Source organism: Triticum urartu, chromosome 1A (assembly GCF_056163025.1).
Source record: "Triticum urartu cultivar PI428250 chromosome 1A, HENAU_Tu73, whole genome shotgun sequence".
In the NCBI taxonomy this organism is placed as follows: domain Eukaryota; kingdom Viridiplantae; phylum Streptophyta; class Magnoliopsida; order Poales; family Poaceae; genus Triticum; species Triticum urartu.
Window position 1 is genome coordinate 581,885,580 of NC_141873.1, and position 15,049 is coordinate 581,900,628.

The window sequence follows — 15,049 nt, forward strand, 5'->3', positions numbered from 1 at the left end:
AATGTGTGCATGAAAAATGTTGACCATGTATTAAAATATGTTGAACTTGCATTTGTAAAAAATTTGAATATGTATATAAAAAATGTTGGCCATGTATTAAAAATGTTAAACTTGTATTTAAAAAATTATACAAGAAGTTGAAAAATGTTAGACATGTATAGAAAAAGTATTTACCACATATTCTAAAAATATAAATATGGTATTTGAAAATGTTAATAAAGCATTGGAAAAATTTAAACATGTTCAGAAAAAGGTATTAGATATATACCAAAAATGTCTATATAAAAAAGAAACCCGAGAGAGAAGGGAAAACCGATGATAAACGAGAATGAAAGAAACAAAACCGAAGAAATATGAAGAAAAAGGATAGAAAAGAAAAGTTAAGAAAAAATGAGTGAAAACCAAGAAAGAAATAAAGAAAACTTTTAAAAAACAACGAAAATAGGAAAGAAAAGAACCTGTGGAAATAGAAAAAACTCAGAGAAAAACCTGTCGAAAAACTAGTGAAAACACCCGGGAAACCCAATGGAAAAACTGGCTCATTTCGCATCAAGTAGGTAAGCTCCAACCGGATGCAGCTCTGGGCGTCTTAGGAGACCAGGGTTCCACCCCTTACGCGCTCCCCTTTTCATTCACTTATTTCATTTAACCGTGCGCGAATGGGCCAGCCCGACCGATTGCTGTAGACGCTTCAGTAAGACTGAAGAAAAACTCGCTGTGAGCGAGATATAGCCTTTTAATTCTCTGCACGCGATGACATGGGCCGTCTGACTCCGGTTCCACGTTGTGCTAAACTTGGGCCCGTAACGCGTTAGAGTTCTCGAAACAAAAAGGGTAATCTCCCATCGATACAAGCCGAGGAGCGAGGAAGGGGTACGTATCGTCATCGATCGATCATGGCGGCGGCGCTTCGACTACAGGCGGCGGCGAGGATGCTCCAGCGATCTCCGGCGGAGCAACGGCTCCGGCTGCTGCCACGGCTCTTGCACGGCGCCGGTTCACCGTCGACCCCCTCCGCTGCTGCCGAGGTACGTACCTACATGCTCCATCATCTCACGAAACTAAAATAGACAAAGACGTACTTTTTCTCATTAATTAAAGCCTCGTATATACAAGTACTCACTCGTGCTGCGTTGCGTCCGTTCGTCACCAGAGGCTCTCGTTGGTGCAACTGCACGACAGGCAGCAGGAGCTGTCAGAGGAGCTGTACCCCGTGCTGCTCGAGCTAGACAAGAGAATACTAGGCAAACACCACAAGGCCACCGGCTTGATCTTCCACACCAGATACTCGGATCTGCTCGGGATCGTCACCAAGCACGTCGATCCTAGACCAAACGACTCCAACTGGTACGTAAGTATGGTACATACTACCTCTGTCCTGGTTTATTGGTCCCTTCATAATTTATGCCAAATTTTGATCAAAGATTTAAATAATAGAATGTTAATGCATGTCAACAAAAAATATATCGTTGGATTTGTATTTAAATTTAATTTTCAATAATATGGTATGCATAAATATTTTGTTAGTTAAATTTATGGTCAAAATTTGGCACGAAATACAATGAAGACCAATAAACCAAGAGAAAGATAGTACATACATACATACACACCTATTTTCTCTGCGCTCTTGTTAGTTAATCAGTAGTCTTTTCTTTCATATGCATGCTTGCAGGCGGTGGTTTCGAGCCAAAGTGATATTGTCCAATGGGTGCGCATGGTTGGTGGGTCTGGGTTTCCTACATTGCATGTGCTTCCATGATCTGCTTGCGGAAGAAGAAGAAGAAAATGATGTAGATAAAGAGGAGTGATAAAATTTCATATATCTCGATTGGTGTCAGGTCTTTAGTTGCTCTATAGTTTATACATCATGTTTTTATCATTCAGGTCTTTTCTGGAATGCAAGGGATCTAGGAGATCCTCACACACAAACCTTTATTGCTAATTGTATTTGACATTATAACTTTACTTTGGTTGGTGTATCTCTCAAACTAAAAAGCAATCTTTTACATATATGTTTTTAAACAAAAATTAGTGATCACACTAATTTTGAGTGTATTTTTTGTCCCACTGGGTGTTAATACTAATGCTTGTAAGGTATTAGATTCGAAAATGAAGTTGGCATTTATTTTGTTAGAGCTCTGGTAAAACATTCAAACAAAACAATGAAGTTTGCGAAAAGTTTTGGTGGAGCTCAGGCTCCATGGCACCCGTCTTACTATTCATGCGCTTAAATCATAATTTAAAGTTTCAAAAAATTCTTAAAAACATACACATGAACATAGAGATGGCCATCAGGGGCTCCATAAATCTGCTGTGACCCTCCAGGGGCGTGGAGCATGGCGGGGAAGAAGCAATGCTAGGGAGATGGACGTGCACGGTACATGACGCTGTCGACACTACCCTCGTGGTGGCCGGAGATGGCAGACGGTCTTCGGATGCCTTCAGCGCCACCTTAGGATCCGAAGTTAGGATTAGGAGTGTAAGCTATGTTGTTAGCTCTTTCTAACAACCTCAAACCCCCTTCATATTATTCCCGCGCTTAGGAACTGGACCAAAACCAAGTAGTTGGTTCGGTGCCCCCGATCATGGCACTTATGAGGGAGTTGTCGGCTCCCCTTTACCCTCTCAGTTTGTTACAACTGGAGATTAATTCCAACACCCACCCCTTAATCATGAGGTTAACAAACATCATAAGCCCACTCTCAATAGAAATAACGCAAGGTAAGGTGTTGCAATGACCAGTGAAATGCTACTGAACCTCAGTGCCTACAGTACATCATTCTATTTTGGAAAGGACGATATATTGCTTTATGGCTGTTAGTTCATTTAATGGTTCTTGTTTCCATGAGAAAAAGGCTCCTAAGCCTATGTCAGCAACACCATCATAAAATAATGGGTGGTAAGCCTTTAGTAAGCGGAACCGCAAAACTTATAAATACAACATCTTATGTTTGATCCTAGAATCTATCTTTCACAATGCAGACATAATGTCAATGTCTTTGGCAACACAAATTGACTAGTTGTTACTCGCATAGAGAACTGTGTGATCATAGTCGCAGTGAGTGGTTTAGAGATATTGTGTACCACTCTTAACTTTGGAAATAATGTTATTTCAACATCTTGACATGCCAAAAATTGCATATGATGATGCCATGGTTGTTATTTAGGAGCTTTTCCATGATAAAGCTCATTGCGTGAGGTGCGGATGTATCATGACGTCAAATTCTGAATATCCGTATACCTCACCAAAACAATGTCTGACTAACCCACAATTATGAGGTTATCAGACTCATTATCGACGAGCATGTAATAATGATCGCCTTGCATATACTACAAAGCTTGATAATGGCTTTCTAGTGACCCAATTCTGGTTTAAACAGAATTTTGCCAAGAATCCCAATCATAAATAAGAGGGCGCATTCATACTTAATACGCAAGGTGCTTCTGACAGCTGAAAAATGATGAACCAATATTATCTGATCTGTTTAAAATTTCTTCTCCTTGGTCACTAAAATGTCCAACTTCATCACCATTAGCCTTAGCAGCATGTGATACGGAGTACTGGCGCACAACGTATTTCTTTCATATTCTGTCCATGTATGTCATCATAATCTGAATTTTACTTTGTCTCGATAAATCTCCATGCAATTAATGCACAAGATAACACCAAGATCATTCATGTCATTATTGGAAGATAGAAAACCTCTTGGTTTAGATAATAAGCTTTTCATCTACATGAGGGAGAGAACTTAGGGGCTGTTTGGTTTGCAGCCACATATTGCCACACTTTGCCACACCTCAACTTAGGCAAATTTGACCAAGTTAGGTGGGTGTTTGGTTCTAGCCACACCTAAGACAAGAATTTTTTTATGAGCAGTGAACCCCACATGTCATAGACACAAAAAGTGTGACAAGATTCCCTTAGGCAAGCCAAAATGTGGCTAACAATTTGAGCAACTCAAGTTAGGCAAGTGTGGCAAGTGTGGCAAAAAGTAATGTGGCAACATAAGGCAAACATAGTCACAATCCAACCAGTACTCCCCCAGAGTAACATTGTCTCAACGCTTGTATTAGTTCCTAAAATAAATTCTCCAGACAACATGTCTTATATATGCTCTTTTATCCTTTAATGACAAAACCTTCTAGATGAGCCATGTAAATAGAACATGTCAACACAAAACATGCCGTCATGATAACAAATTTTTTTTTGACCATTCCTTAATTCCGACAAAATGAAAGATGTCATAAGACAAATTTCTTCTCTCTTTATTATAAGCCTTCCAGTTACAAGTCTTTTAGCCTCTTTAAGGAGTCATGTCTAGATTTGTGAATCCATTTATAGCCTACAATATTTAAATCATCTAGAAAACTGCACTGGATCATAGCCTTCATCCTACATGGCAACAAGATACTAAGATCAACACACACACATTATTTATCACAGGGAAATGATGAGGGTTAACACGTGGTGTTGTGTTAGTGGTTTCATAATCCTCAATGCACCTCATGCATAGGAACACAGATCTCATGGTTAGTCAGTTTCTCCTCAAGTTTTGTGTTACTAGGCTCCAAGTTCCCAATGATTACTTTATTCTTATAGAACATATATCAAGCTCTAGAGTCTAATGTCTTAGCAAGTATACATTTCAGTTATGATCCACATCACCGTAGGGAAGAAGACGGAAAAAACTTGAAATGTGGCACATAATTACAAACGAGAGAATCCTAAATTAACATTGTATTCAAATTTGTTGCCTTATTTGACACTAATAAACTTTTCTTTCCTTATTTAATATCGAGTGTAAATTTTATGCCTTTTATGAAACTTCCGTCTATTTTAAGCCTTGACGGTGTTAAATGACACCTTAAAAACATATTTACCCTTCATGTGGTATGTGACCAAAATTTTACGTGTATGTGCATCCGGCCGACTCGATCTGTATTGGCCTCGACTGTTGAATATATGAGCAAATTACTATTTAATCCGAATAAACAGTAAATAAATCATGACATCAACAATATAGATTAAACTAATCATGCAGACTAACATAGTAGATGAACAGATCGAATCTAGGGCACAAAGTAGGAGTAGGAATTCTAGTACGATCCCAAACAAGGAGGCCATAATCACATACGATGCAGCAGGAATAGGACAGCCTAGCGTTGATGTTGTCGCCCATGTCGTTGATGAAGAGATTGCCAAGGTCAGGGAAGAAGTTGTCGTTGGCGAAGTTGTCGCTGCTAGCAGTCGCGCGAGTGCGCTCGCCAAAACCTTAACGCCCCTCTCCTGTACAGGATCACGAGAGGCGGGGTTTCAGAGGCCTGCTGTCCCTTCTCGCAGTGCACGCCGAAACGAGGGATGGAAATGACTTGCGTGGCGGCGCAATGATCTGGAACAGTGAGAAACCATATGATGTGGTGGCAGTTAGGATAGACGTCTGCCTGCCAATATAGAGCGGGTCAGTTAGGTCTTGTCGTGGGAGTAAATCCCACGTCAAAGTCAGTAACAGCCCAACGATCCTAAAGAATCAGAAACGACTGACTAATTAACGCGTCTGTTATTAGTAATTAATGACTCATTAATTTTTTCGAGCAAAAAAAATATAGACAACGTGCATAGCTTTGTCCTCGGCTCATCTCATCCTAAAACCCGGCCCGGTCTGGCGCGGCGTGACGAGGCAGGCGAGGAGGCAAAGCGCACGTGTAGGTCTCCTCTTCTCATGCTCATACAAGTGCTAGAAGAGCCCACCTTATAAAGAGGTGCAACTATCACTCAACTAGCGGGGTGGGACTAAACTTTAGTCCCACTCACACCACTCACAGCCATGCATGAATGGGCCATGATAATTTCAGATTTTTAGTTGGGCTTTGGGCCAAAGGCCTACTAACAAATTCCAACAATCCCCCACAAAGTCTCATTGGCACATGCCATCTTTTAGTTCCAAAACATTGTTTATATATCTGTGTTTAGTGAAGACCATTAAGTTGAACTTCCACTTAGAAATTTTTGCTACACTAGACCACAACTTCAATAGTGGACTATGACTTGAACTACAAGTTTCTTGGGGACTAGTCTCACACAAATCCTTGGCCGATAATGGGCTGCCGCAAGCCTTCCCCGCGGGTGGAGCGTATACGCCATACTCCAAGGTCTTTCATGAATTTATTAGAGAACACCCAATTCTCACAGACTGCGACGTTTAACAGTCAAATTTATGTAGGTGCGTTCATCAGGATATGCTCTGCAGGACAACATCTCTGCTTATATAGACAGGCCATTTGGAACACATTAAGACAAGTATTAACCTACCATGCAGATTAGGAGAGTATTGCATCTTCACGGAGTGGGATAATTAATATAGGGATATTCTCCTCCCAGCTGACCGACAGTTTGTCTCCCACTTTTATTTTACGGGATCTCCGATCACATAGAGTAGGCTACCATTATGGGTAATTCATATGGTGGGTCTCAAACCCATCTCTATCGACGCATTATCTATCACACTGCGTGATAAAACCCTTTGTGAAGGGATCTGTCAGGTTCTTAGACGTTTGGATGTAATCCAACATAATAACACCGGACGTCAGGTTCTTAAAAGTTTGGATGTAACCCAACGTAATAACTTCGGAGTTCAATCTTTTTGACAGATTTCAATCTCCTCTTCACATGCCTTGAGGCCACTATAATCCTATGTTATAAGACACAACAAAGATGAAAAATACACAACTCCTGGGCTACGCCTTCAAGAAGGAATCGCCACATGGTTGAACTTGGGATTCTCATACTCAAATCCAAGCTTCAAGTAACCACCTTCAGCAAGAACACGGCGCATGCACGCGTCGACATAGCCCGATCTGTGATCTTATATTTCCACCGAAGTGCATAAACTCGTCGTTGAAGCCTACTATACCATCCACCCTTATCCGTCTACCGACGCCTCGATAGCCGGATACCTCTGGAGAAGACAACGGAAGACAAAGACGTCCCATACGGCCTGCCTCCCACTACTACTGCACCACCTTCGATCCAACACCAACAGTCTAAACATGAGACCTCCACCAGAGCCACCGTGCATCACTTGCCGATAGCAGGCATGACTTGACGTCTCCACATAAGACGTTGTGCATAACATCCGTCGGTAGCGCATCCACCAGTGGCTCCACCTGCCGGCGACATGCATTGCCTGACAACTCCGAAAGAGGCACATGTGTCACCCGCCGAGCCACATCGAACCCATACCGCCACCACCTCGAGATCCTGACTCCGAGTCGCCCACACGACCTCAAAGTCCGCCGCCGTTGATGAAGAGGGGCCGCCACCCCGATTCTGGGCGCTACAGGGAGCACCCACCATCCCGCCAGCCGTTGTCTTCGCCCATACAATGGCAACCAACACCATGATCCCGCATCAAGCGCCATCGATGCCGGAGGAAGCTCCAGCTGCCACGCGCGTCCTGCGACGAGCTCGGAAATGGGGTCCCAAGATCCGCCGCACCGGCCGCCACAAGGACCCACCACCTGGCATGTCCGCCGCACCGACGAGCGTTAATATAGGATTTTTTGGCATTGTTATATTGCCAAAAACGTCTTATATTAAGTACGACGGGAATAGTGTACATTATACTAGCGGTTTTGCCAGCCACCAGTACTCGCAGGACAGAGATAGCTCGAGCTAACACACGTGGACAGAGGAACCCGCCAATGAACACATGCATCAGACAGTCAATCGCTAGCCATCTTCCATCAGCCAAAAGTAATAATAATAATATTCCTGCTAGCGAGCTCACATTACAAAAGCATTGATGTAATTCCTTTCACACAAAATGGTCAAATGGTCAAATAGACAAATCTATACACGTTTCTGTACAACTAAGAATAAGTTCGTACATATAATTATAAGCATATCTTCTGAAACCAGTGAGATCCCATCTTTAATGGACCCAAAATTGCTGGGTTATGTATCTTATGTGATACATAACCACCGGGTTTCGTCAAAATTGCTGGTTATGTATCTTATGTGATAGGTTGTTCCATACTAGTGAGAGACTAAAAAATTGTGGTTGCTGCCGTGGGATCTGATGATGCAGGCTGCCTGTTGCAGCTACCTCGCATGGAGGCCCGAGGCGGGCTACCACCTGCCTACATAGGGAGGTGGGAGACGATGAACAGCAACCTCCTCGTCTTTCTCGTTGATAGGTCATCATCCCTAGAGGCGAGGATGAAGCAAGGCACTGCAGGGTTTTCATTTTCCTACATATTCTTGTTTTTTTTGTGCTTCTGTTGCATTAGTGTTCGCAGTATTTTTTTTTCTTATTCTGAATTTTATCAAATAATTATTTTCCTTTCCTATTTTTTTTGTTAAGTAAAATCATGTTTAAGTGGCAGACGCTGACGCAAAAGAACAGCCGCGTCATCAAATATGATTTTGCAATGTTTGAGACAAGAAATTCGTATGGGCTTGAGACTCAAAAGTTCATAATTGTCTAGTTTGGATCTTAAAGACCAAATCTAAACTTGGGAAATAGCAGGGGACCAAAAATAAAATTTAGTATTTAATAAAGGAGTTGACGCATAAAAATGTTTTACACTTGAAGAATGAAGTCATAAATTGTTTAAATCTAAATAAATCCAAAAGTCTGACACTGCTGAATGATTATGTTGCAGACTTTTGAGCTATATGATGAAGATGTTATATTGTTCACCATGCATGATTTAGCAAGATTTGTCATGGAGGATGAAATTATTTTTGTTGGCAATATTAATAATTCTGAAGGAAGCCGCTACCACTATGCATTGCTAGATGATTGTAGCAAGTCATTGGGATCAGACTTATCCAAGATAAGAGCGTTGCGTTTTATGGATTGTGACAAATATGAACTTCATGATGCTGCATTTTCATCTGCCAAGTCTTTGCGTGTCTTGGACTTAAGTGAGTGCGCCATATATACGTTGGCAGATTGTATTGGTGAACTGAAGCAATTGAGATATCTTAATGCTTCAAGAGTCCAAGATGCAAAGATTCCAGACAGTATCACCAAGCTCTCAAAATTGATTTATCTGAATCTTCATGGATCTCCTACAATCTTAGCATTACCAGAGTCAATTGGAGAAATTGAGAGTCTAATGTATCTTGATTTGTCAAGTTGTTCGGGAATTACAAAACTGCCAGAATCATTCAGGAGGCTACAAAAATTGGCGCATTTGGACTTATCAAATTGCTCGTCTGTGGAAGGAATATCAGTGTTATTGGAGAGCCTCACACAGCTAGAGTATTTGAACTTATCATACTGCCCAAATATCGGAGATATACCAGAAGTTCTGGGCGGCCTATCCAAACTGCAGTATTTAAACTTATCAAACAGCTCATATCTTGAATGTGGTAAAGAAGCAGAATTTTTGGGTGGAGGTAAATACACCACGGGTCATAGAACTTGCACGCAACGGTCACTTTGGTGCACAAAGTTGCAAAATACGTATTTGTAGTCACTAAACTTGTGAGACCGTTCAAATACAGTCACCCTCCCCGTACGCGGGCGTATCCATTTACACCAGCATGGCACGGGCCACTGTCAATGACACATGGACGCATTATTGCACAAAACCCTTGCTTCTTTTTCTTTTTGTGCAAAAAAAGTCAACCACCGATGGGACCTAACTCTCAGGATGAGCGATAATTTATCCAAAAAAAGTATGACGACTAGGTCTCAAACCCTCGACCTAATGCTAGAACAATACACGTCCCAGCCACTGCACCACATGTATGTACAGAACCATTATGGATAACTACATTTAATGTACAAAAACAAAAACGCTCATGGAGCAGAAATGGTCTGCGGTCCACGCGACCTACTTTGCACTTGTTTATTTTTACAAAAATTTGTAGACAGTATGTAAATTATAATGCCAATAATAAGATAACTTTCAAATATTGTTCATGTATTATTCTTAAATAATACTTATAAATTATAAAAATGTTTGTATAAAAATAACAGAAATAATTTTTAAAATATTCATAATTCAAAAAATGTGCATCTTTTAGAAATATTCATAATTAAAAAAATGTTATATCGTTAAACCTATTCGTGTTATTTTAGAAATTCATGGATCATAAAAGATTGTTCATGTATTATTTCCAAATAATATTTATGAATAATAAAAATATTATTATTATTATAATACTAATAATTTTTAAAATTAAATTCATAAACTATTTTAATTATACAATAATTTCAATAATTATATGCACATTTTGTATAGTTCAATGTTTATATAGTTTACAATATTAATAATTTAAAATCTAAACTGTTGGTATGAATATTTAATCATGTATAATATTTAAATTATAATTTTGTTGATATAAGTCATTAGTAAAACAAGTTATATTTATATTACATTAAATAAATATTTTTTATTTTAAAAATATTTAAACTTTATAAAAGATTATTTGTGCAATTCAAAATATGTACATGCGTTAAAAAAATGTTTAAACACTGTAAAAAATATTTGTGTTAACTAAAAAATGTACATTGCATTAAAAAAAGTTGAAACACTATATATTTTGAATTACACAATGTACAATTATGTTCGCATAGTTCAAAAAACTGTTCGCATAGCTTTTTTAATGCACGAACATATTTTGAATTACACAAACATTTTTTTTACAATGTTTAAACAGTTTTTAAAATGGCACGTATTTACATAGAACAAGAGTGATAAAAAACATATACATTGTTTGTCCACAAACTACATCACATGTCGCAGTTGCCTGGTGGTTAGCTTATGCGCGAGTGAATCACCATGTCATAGGTTCGAACCCGCCGGTTGCACAGGTTATTAGATAGATTTCTTCATTAAATTTTTTCAGTCTGCGTTGATAAGATATACAAGGTTGTCGTACTGTTGTTGTGGTGGTTGTCCAAGCGAGCCACCCAGTAATACGTCGTGGGATCAAAATCCCTCCACTGTTTTTTTATTTGAGGGGCTTCTTATGTAAATAAAAGAAGAGCTAAGGGCTTTTCTACAAAAATCTATCATACAAGAACATTTACAGCGGCTTACAGCGGGCCCATGTCATGCTGGCAGCTACGAATACGCATACATACGGTGAGAGTGACTGTATTTGAACGGCCTCGCAAGTTTAGTGACCACAAATACGTATTTTGCAACTTTGTGCACCAAAGTGACCGCCATGTGCAAGTTCTAAGACCTCTGATGTATTTACCTCTTTTGGGTGCCCTCACCAAACTCGAGTATTTGAACTTATCTTCAAGGAAATGTGGACTCAAGAAGCTCCCTGAATCTTTGGGCGGATTCAGTCAACTCAAGTACTTAAACTTATCAGGTTGGCGAGATATGAAAAAATTGCCAAGATTATTTGGGAGTCTGAAGAACCTGCTCCATCTTGACTTATCACGTTGTTGTATGATTGATGGTATACATGAAGCTTTGGTCGGTCTTACCAGTCTGCAACATTTAAATTTAAAAGAAACACACCTTAGTTCGCTGCCAGATGATCTGACCAAGCTTCGGTATTTAAATATATCTGAACAAAGAAATATACCAGTAGACTCCTCATATGATCCTCTCTCTGCAGAAACCTTGGACAGTCTCATCAACCAGATATGCGGAATTAATCTTTCAGATCTAGAGCATTTGGACTTGTCTGAAAATTATATGGAAAGAATACCTGAAAGTATTTGTAGCCTGACAAAACTGCACACATTGGACCTCTCAAGGTGCAGACGATTGGAGAAAATACCTAAGAGTATATGTACAGTTGGTAGCTTGAAGTTTCTTTATTTAGAGAATTGTTACAGTCTTGCTGAAGTACCTCAACTCGATAGTAGTGCAATATCGTTACCACACTTTGTGGTGCGTGCTCGTAATGATGGATCTAGCAGCAATCTTGTCCTGCTAAAGTCCACAAATCCTTTTGAGCTGGAGATAACTGAACTTGAAAATGTGAGGTCCGCAGGAGAGGCACATAGTATAAAATTAATGGAAAAGCAAAGCATTCGGTTGTTGAAACTGGAGTGGACTCGAGGTGTTGACAGATTTGTGGATGACAAAATGTTGCTGGAAAAACTAGTGCCTCCAAGCACATTGAGTGAATTGGAGATAAGTGGTTATAACAGTGTCATCTTTCCAGGCTGGGTAGTGGGCCAACTACCAAACCTGAACTCACTGGTTCTCAGAGATATGGCAAATCTGGAAGAGTGGGACACTTCATACTCCACCGGTGAGGAGAACGTGTTAACAAGAGTGCAAATAAATGGTTGTCCCATGCTAAGGATGAAAGGGCCTCTGCCCAAAGCTAAAATATGGGAGATACGATGCAGTGATTATGTGTTATCATCATGGGATGAGTGCATTGTGTCACACACCAGTGCTTTCTCCTCTTCTCTAGTAACTACTGGGCTGTCAATTAGAGACTGCAAGGGGCCTCACCAATGGAGGTGGCTTCAACACTTTCCTGGACTCCCTTCTTTGTCTATTGCCAATTGTGGCGATCCAACCGGCTCACCAGATATCATCCAACTACTATCCTCTTTGGAGGAAGTATGGCTAGAGGACCAACACATGGAAGAACTGCCAAAATGTTGGGCGAGCTCCCATCTCTAAAGACTCTGTATATACAGTATAGCAGTCGTATAAAGGAGTTGAACGAGAACATGAGGCAACTCACAAAGCTTGAATGGCTACAACTGAGCTTCTGCAAAAGCATATCTGAAGTGCCACATTGGGTAGGCGAATTGACCTCTCTCAAGCAACTTGCCCTAGATAACAATGAAGGCTTGAGGTCTTTGCCGGCAAGCATCAAACAACTCACCAGCCTCCAGAAAATATTACTTATTAGCTGCAATGCACTAGAGCACGTAGTTGCTGAACCAGAGGACGGAAAGATGAAGCTCACTCACAACCAAGAAAGGGAATCTGTGCTGCCCACCTCTCTAAAGAGACTTTATCTGAGTGGATGTGATGGTATCAAGTCTTTTCCTGAGGGAATACATCAACTCACTAACCTACAGGACCTACAAATAACGGGGTGCCCTGGACTAAAGCAATGTTTGAATTAGAGGAGACAAAGGCCAAGCTGGCTTGCATAGAAAAGAAGGTATGTGTCCCGCCAAGCCCTTTGTCATACTAATCTTATTCTGATATGCTTCATGTTTCGTTTTTTCTTGATGTATTCATCTTGCATTTCTTATTTGGTTCTTTCATGCATACATGCAGAGATATTCATCTACTTGGATTTGCAATTTCCCTTTTGTTTAAAAGCGCCTTGTTTTCCAAAATATAATAATAATAGTGCAAAGACAAGTAGTCTAATTTCTAGAGTACGTCAAGTGACAGTGTACCTCTACCAATGTAAAGATGGACACAATAAGTGTATTGGGAATTTGTTTGCAGTACAGGCCGAGGCCAGTGCGTTAAACTTTTCTTCTTGATCTGAACAAAACATGTTTCTCCTATATATTGAACCTGCACTTATCATTCATATCAGCAAGAATTGAATCTAATCAAATAATTTTCACCATTCGTTTTACAGCGGATTGAGTTCTAGACAGTGCATGCATATGCTACACAACCAGGTTGCGACCTGAACCAACCTGCAAGATTTTGTTCTGGGTGATTTAAATTGTTGGAGTTGAAGAAGAACTTGAAATTACAAGCCATCGTGACGTGAAACTTGTTTGCAAGACCTGCAGCATGTGACTTTGAAGATGCAGGCCATCGCCTGTACTAGTGTTTTGTTCTACAGGTTCTTGAAACTCAATGTAGAGTCCTCTCCCCCACCCTTTCTACTTTGTGCTTAGTTTGTAGGCTTATGTTCCCTGCTCCTTTCACTTTTCTGTATGGTTAACCAAATAGGAGATTGCAATACTTGTACTATTTCCCATTTCCATTAATTGGGTCCTGTTTCTGTATGGTTAACCAAACAGGAGATTTCTACTTTGTGCTTTTGTTGAGCATGCCTAGTATTTGTAATCTCTTGCTAGTTTGTCTGTGAGCAAACTACTCTACTCTTTACAGTGTTAGCAGCCAAAGCAGAGTTAGCTACATGGTTGCAGGCCTATCTACCCTCAAGTTTTTGTTGTGTGTGCGGTGCTGTTAATTTCAGAGAGTTGGAGGAGGAGCGGAGTTTTGCAAGATGTGCAGCATGCATGGAACTCTGAGGCTGCTAGTTCTCTGTTCTGCATAATTTTGTGCTTGGTTTGCATACTTTTGTTACCTGCTTCGGCAACTGCCCAAGTGCGCTGTTCGTTGTAACAACTACTCTACATATGATTGTAGAACCTGCATGTTCGTGGCTTGTATTCATTCTGTCCTAGAGTGCGTGATAGGTACTGTACTTGTTTGCTTATAGTTATAGAACTTGATGCTAGTTTGTCTGTCAGCAAACTAATCTGCTGGTACTGTTGCTACTCGATCTAATCGGTGTTAATAGGCAGCTAACCATGCTAAAAGCCTGAAACATACTCCAACAATGGCACTGCCACTGTCATTGTTGGGTTTTGACGAACTTTTTTTTTCACGAAAAAAACTGGACGAAAAAAACCGGACCGGGAGCATGGTTTTTTTCCCTTTCCGAAAGAGGCACGTCCGTGCCTCTCGCGAAATCACAACCGTGCCTCTCATAGAAGCAAAACCGTGACTCTCCCGAAAGAAAAAAAAACAAAAAACGCGTTTTGTTTTTCCCTTTTCGAGAGGCACGGCCGTGACTCTCGTAAAAGCACAACCGTGCCTCTCGCGGAAGAAAAACCGTGACTTTCACGAAAGGGAAAAAAAGAAAACGCGTTTTTTTATGCAAAAAAAAAATTGATCGAAAAGCTAAGAAAAACTGGGGGAAAACCAAAACGTCGAAAAAAACCAAAAAACCGTTTAAAAAACCGAAAACACGTGCGGAAAAATAAAAAAAAATCCGAAGGGAACGTCCAGAACGCGACACGTGACAAATGGCTGAAAGCGCGCCAAGTGGCGCTGATCATTGCGAGGCTCCCGAAGGAGCGCTCGTTAACTAGTTGCTCCCGAAAAATGTGTATTTCCT

General features: G+C 40.4%; 1 protein-coding gene and 1 pseudogene across 1 annotated transcript; both read left to right on the forward strand.

Annotated features, from left to right (window-relative positions):
• The first annotated feature begins 879 nt into the window (after positions 1–879).
• On the forward strand, positions 880–1,808 carry LOC147993058 (uncharacterized). The gene is made up of 3 exons (XM_087533358.1): positions 880–1,028; positions 1,154–1,347; positions 1,673–1,808. The coding sequence occupies exons 1-3, from the start codon at positions 897–899 to the stop codon at positions 1,806–1,808; spliced, it is 462 nt and encodes a 153-aa protein (XP_087389484.1). The 5' UTR covers positions 880–896.
• Positions 1,809–7,421: 5,613 nt separating this feature from the next.
• On the forward strand, positions 7,422–13,564 carry LOC147993059 (uncharacterized; annotated as a pseudogene).
• Positions 13,565–15,049: the final 1,485 nt, after the last annotated feature.

Excerpts from the sequence above, each read along its gene's own strand:
- LOC147993058 (XM_087533358.1), top strand. The coding sequence starts at position 897 with ATGGCGGCGGCGCTTCGACTACAGGCGGCGGCGAGGATGCTCCAGCGA. Across the intron at positions 1,029-1,153 it reads CCCCCTCCGCTGCTGCCGAG|AGGCTCTCGTTGGTGCAACT; the intron begins GTACGTACCTAC and ends GTTCGTCACCAG. Across the intron at positions 1,348-1,672 it reads AGACCAAACGACTCCAACTG|GCGGTGGTTTCGAGCCAAAG; the intron begins GTACGTAAGTAT and ends GCATGCTTGCAG.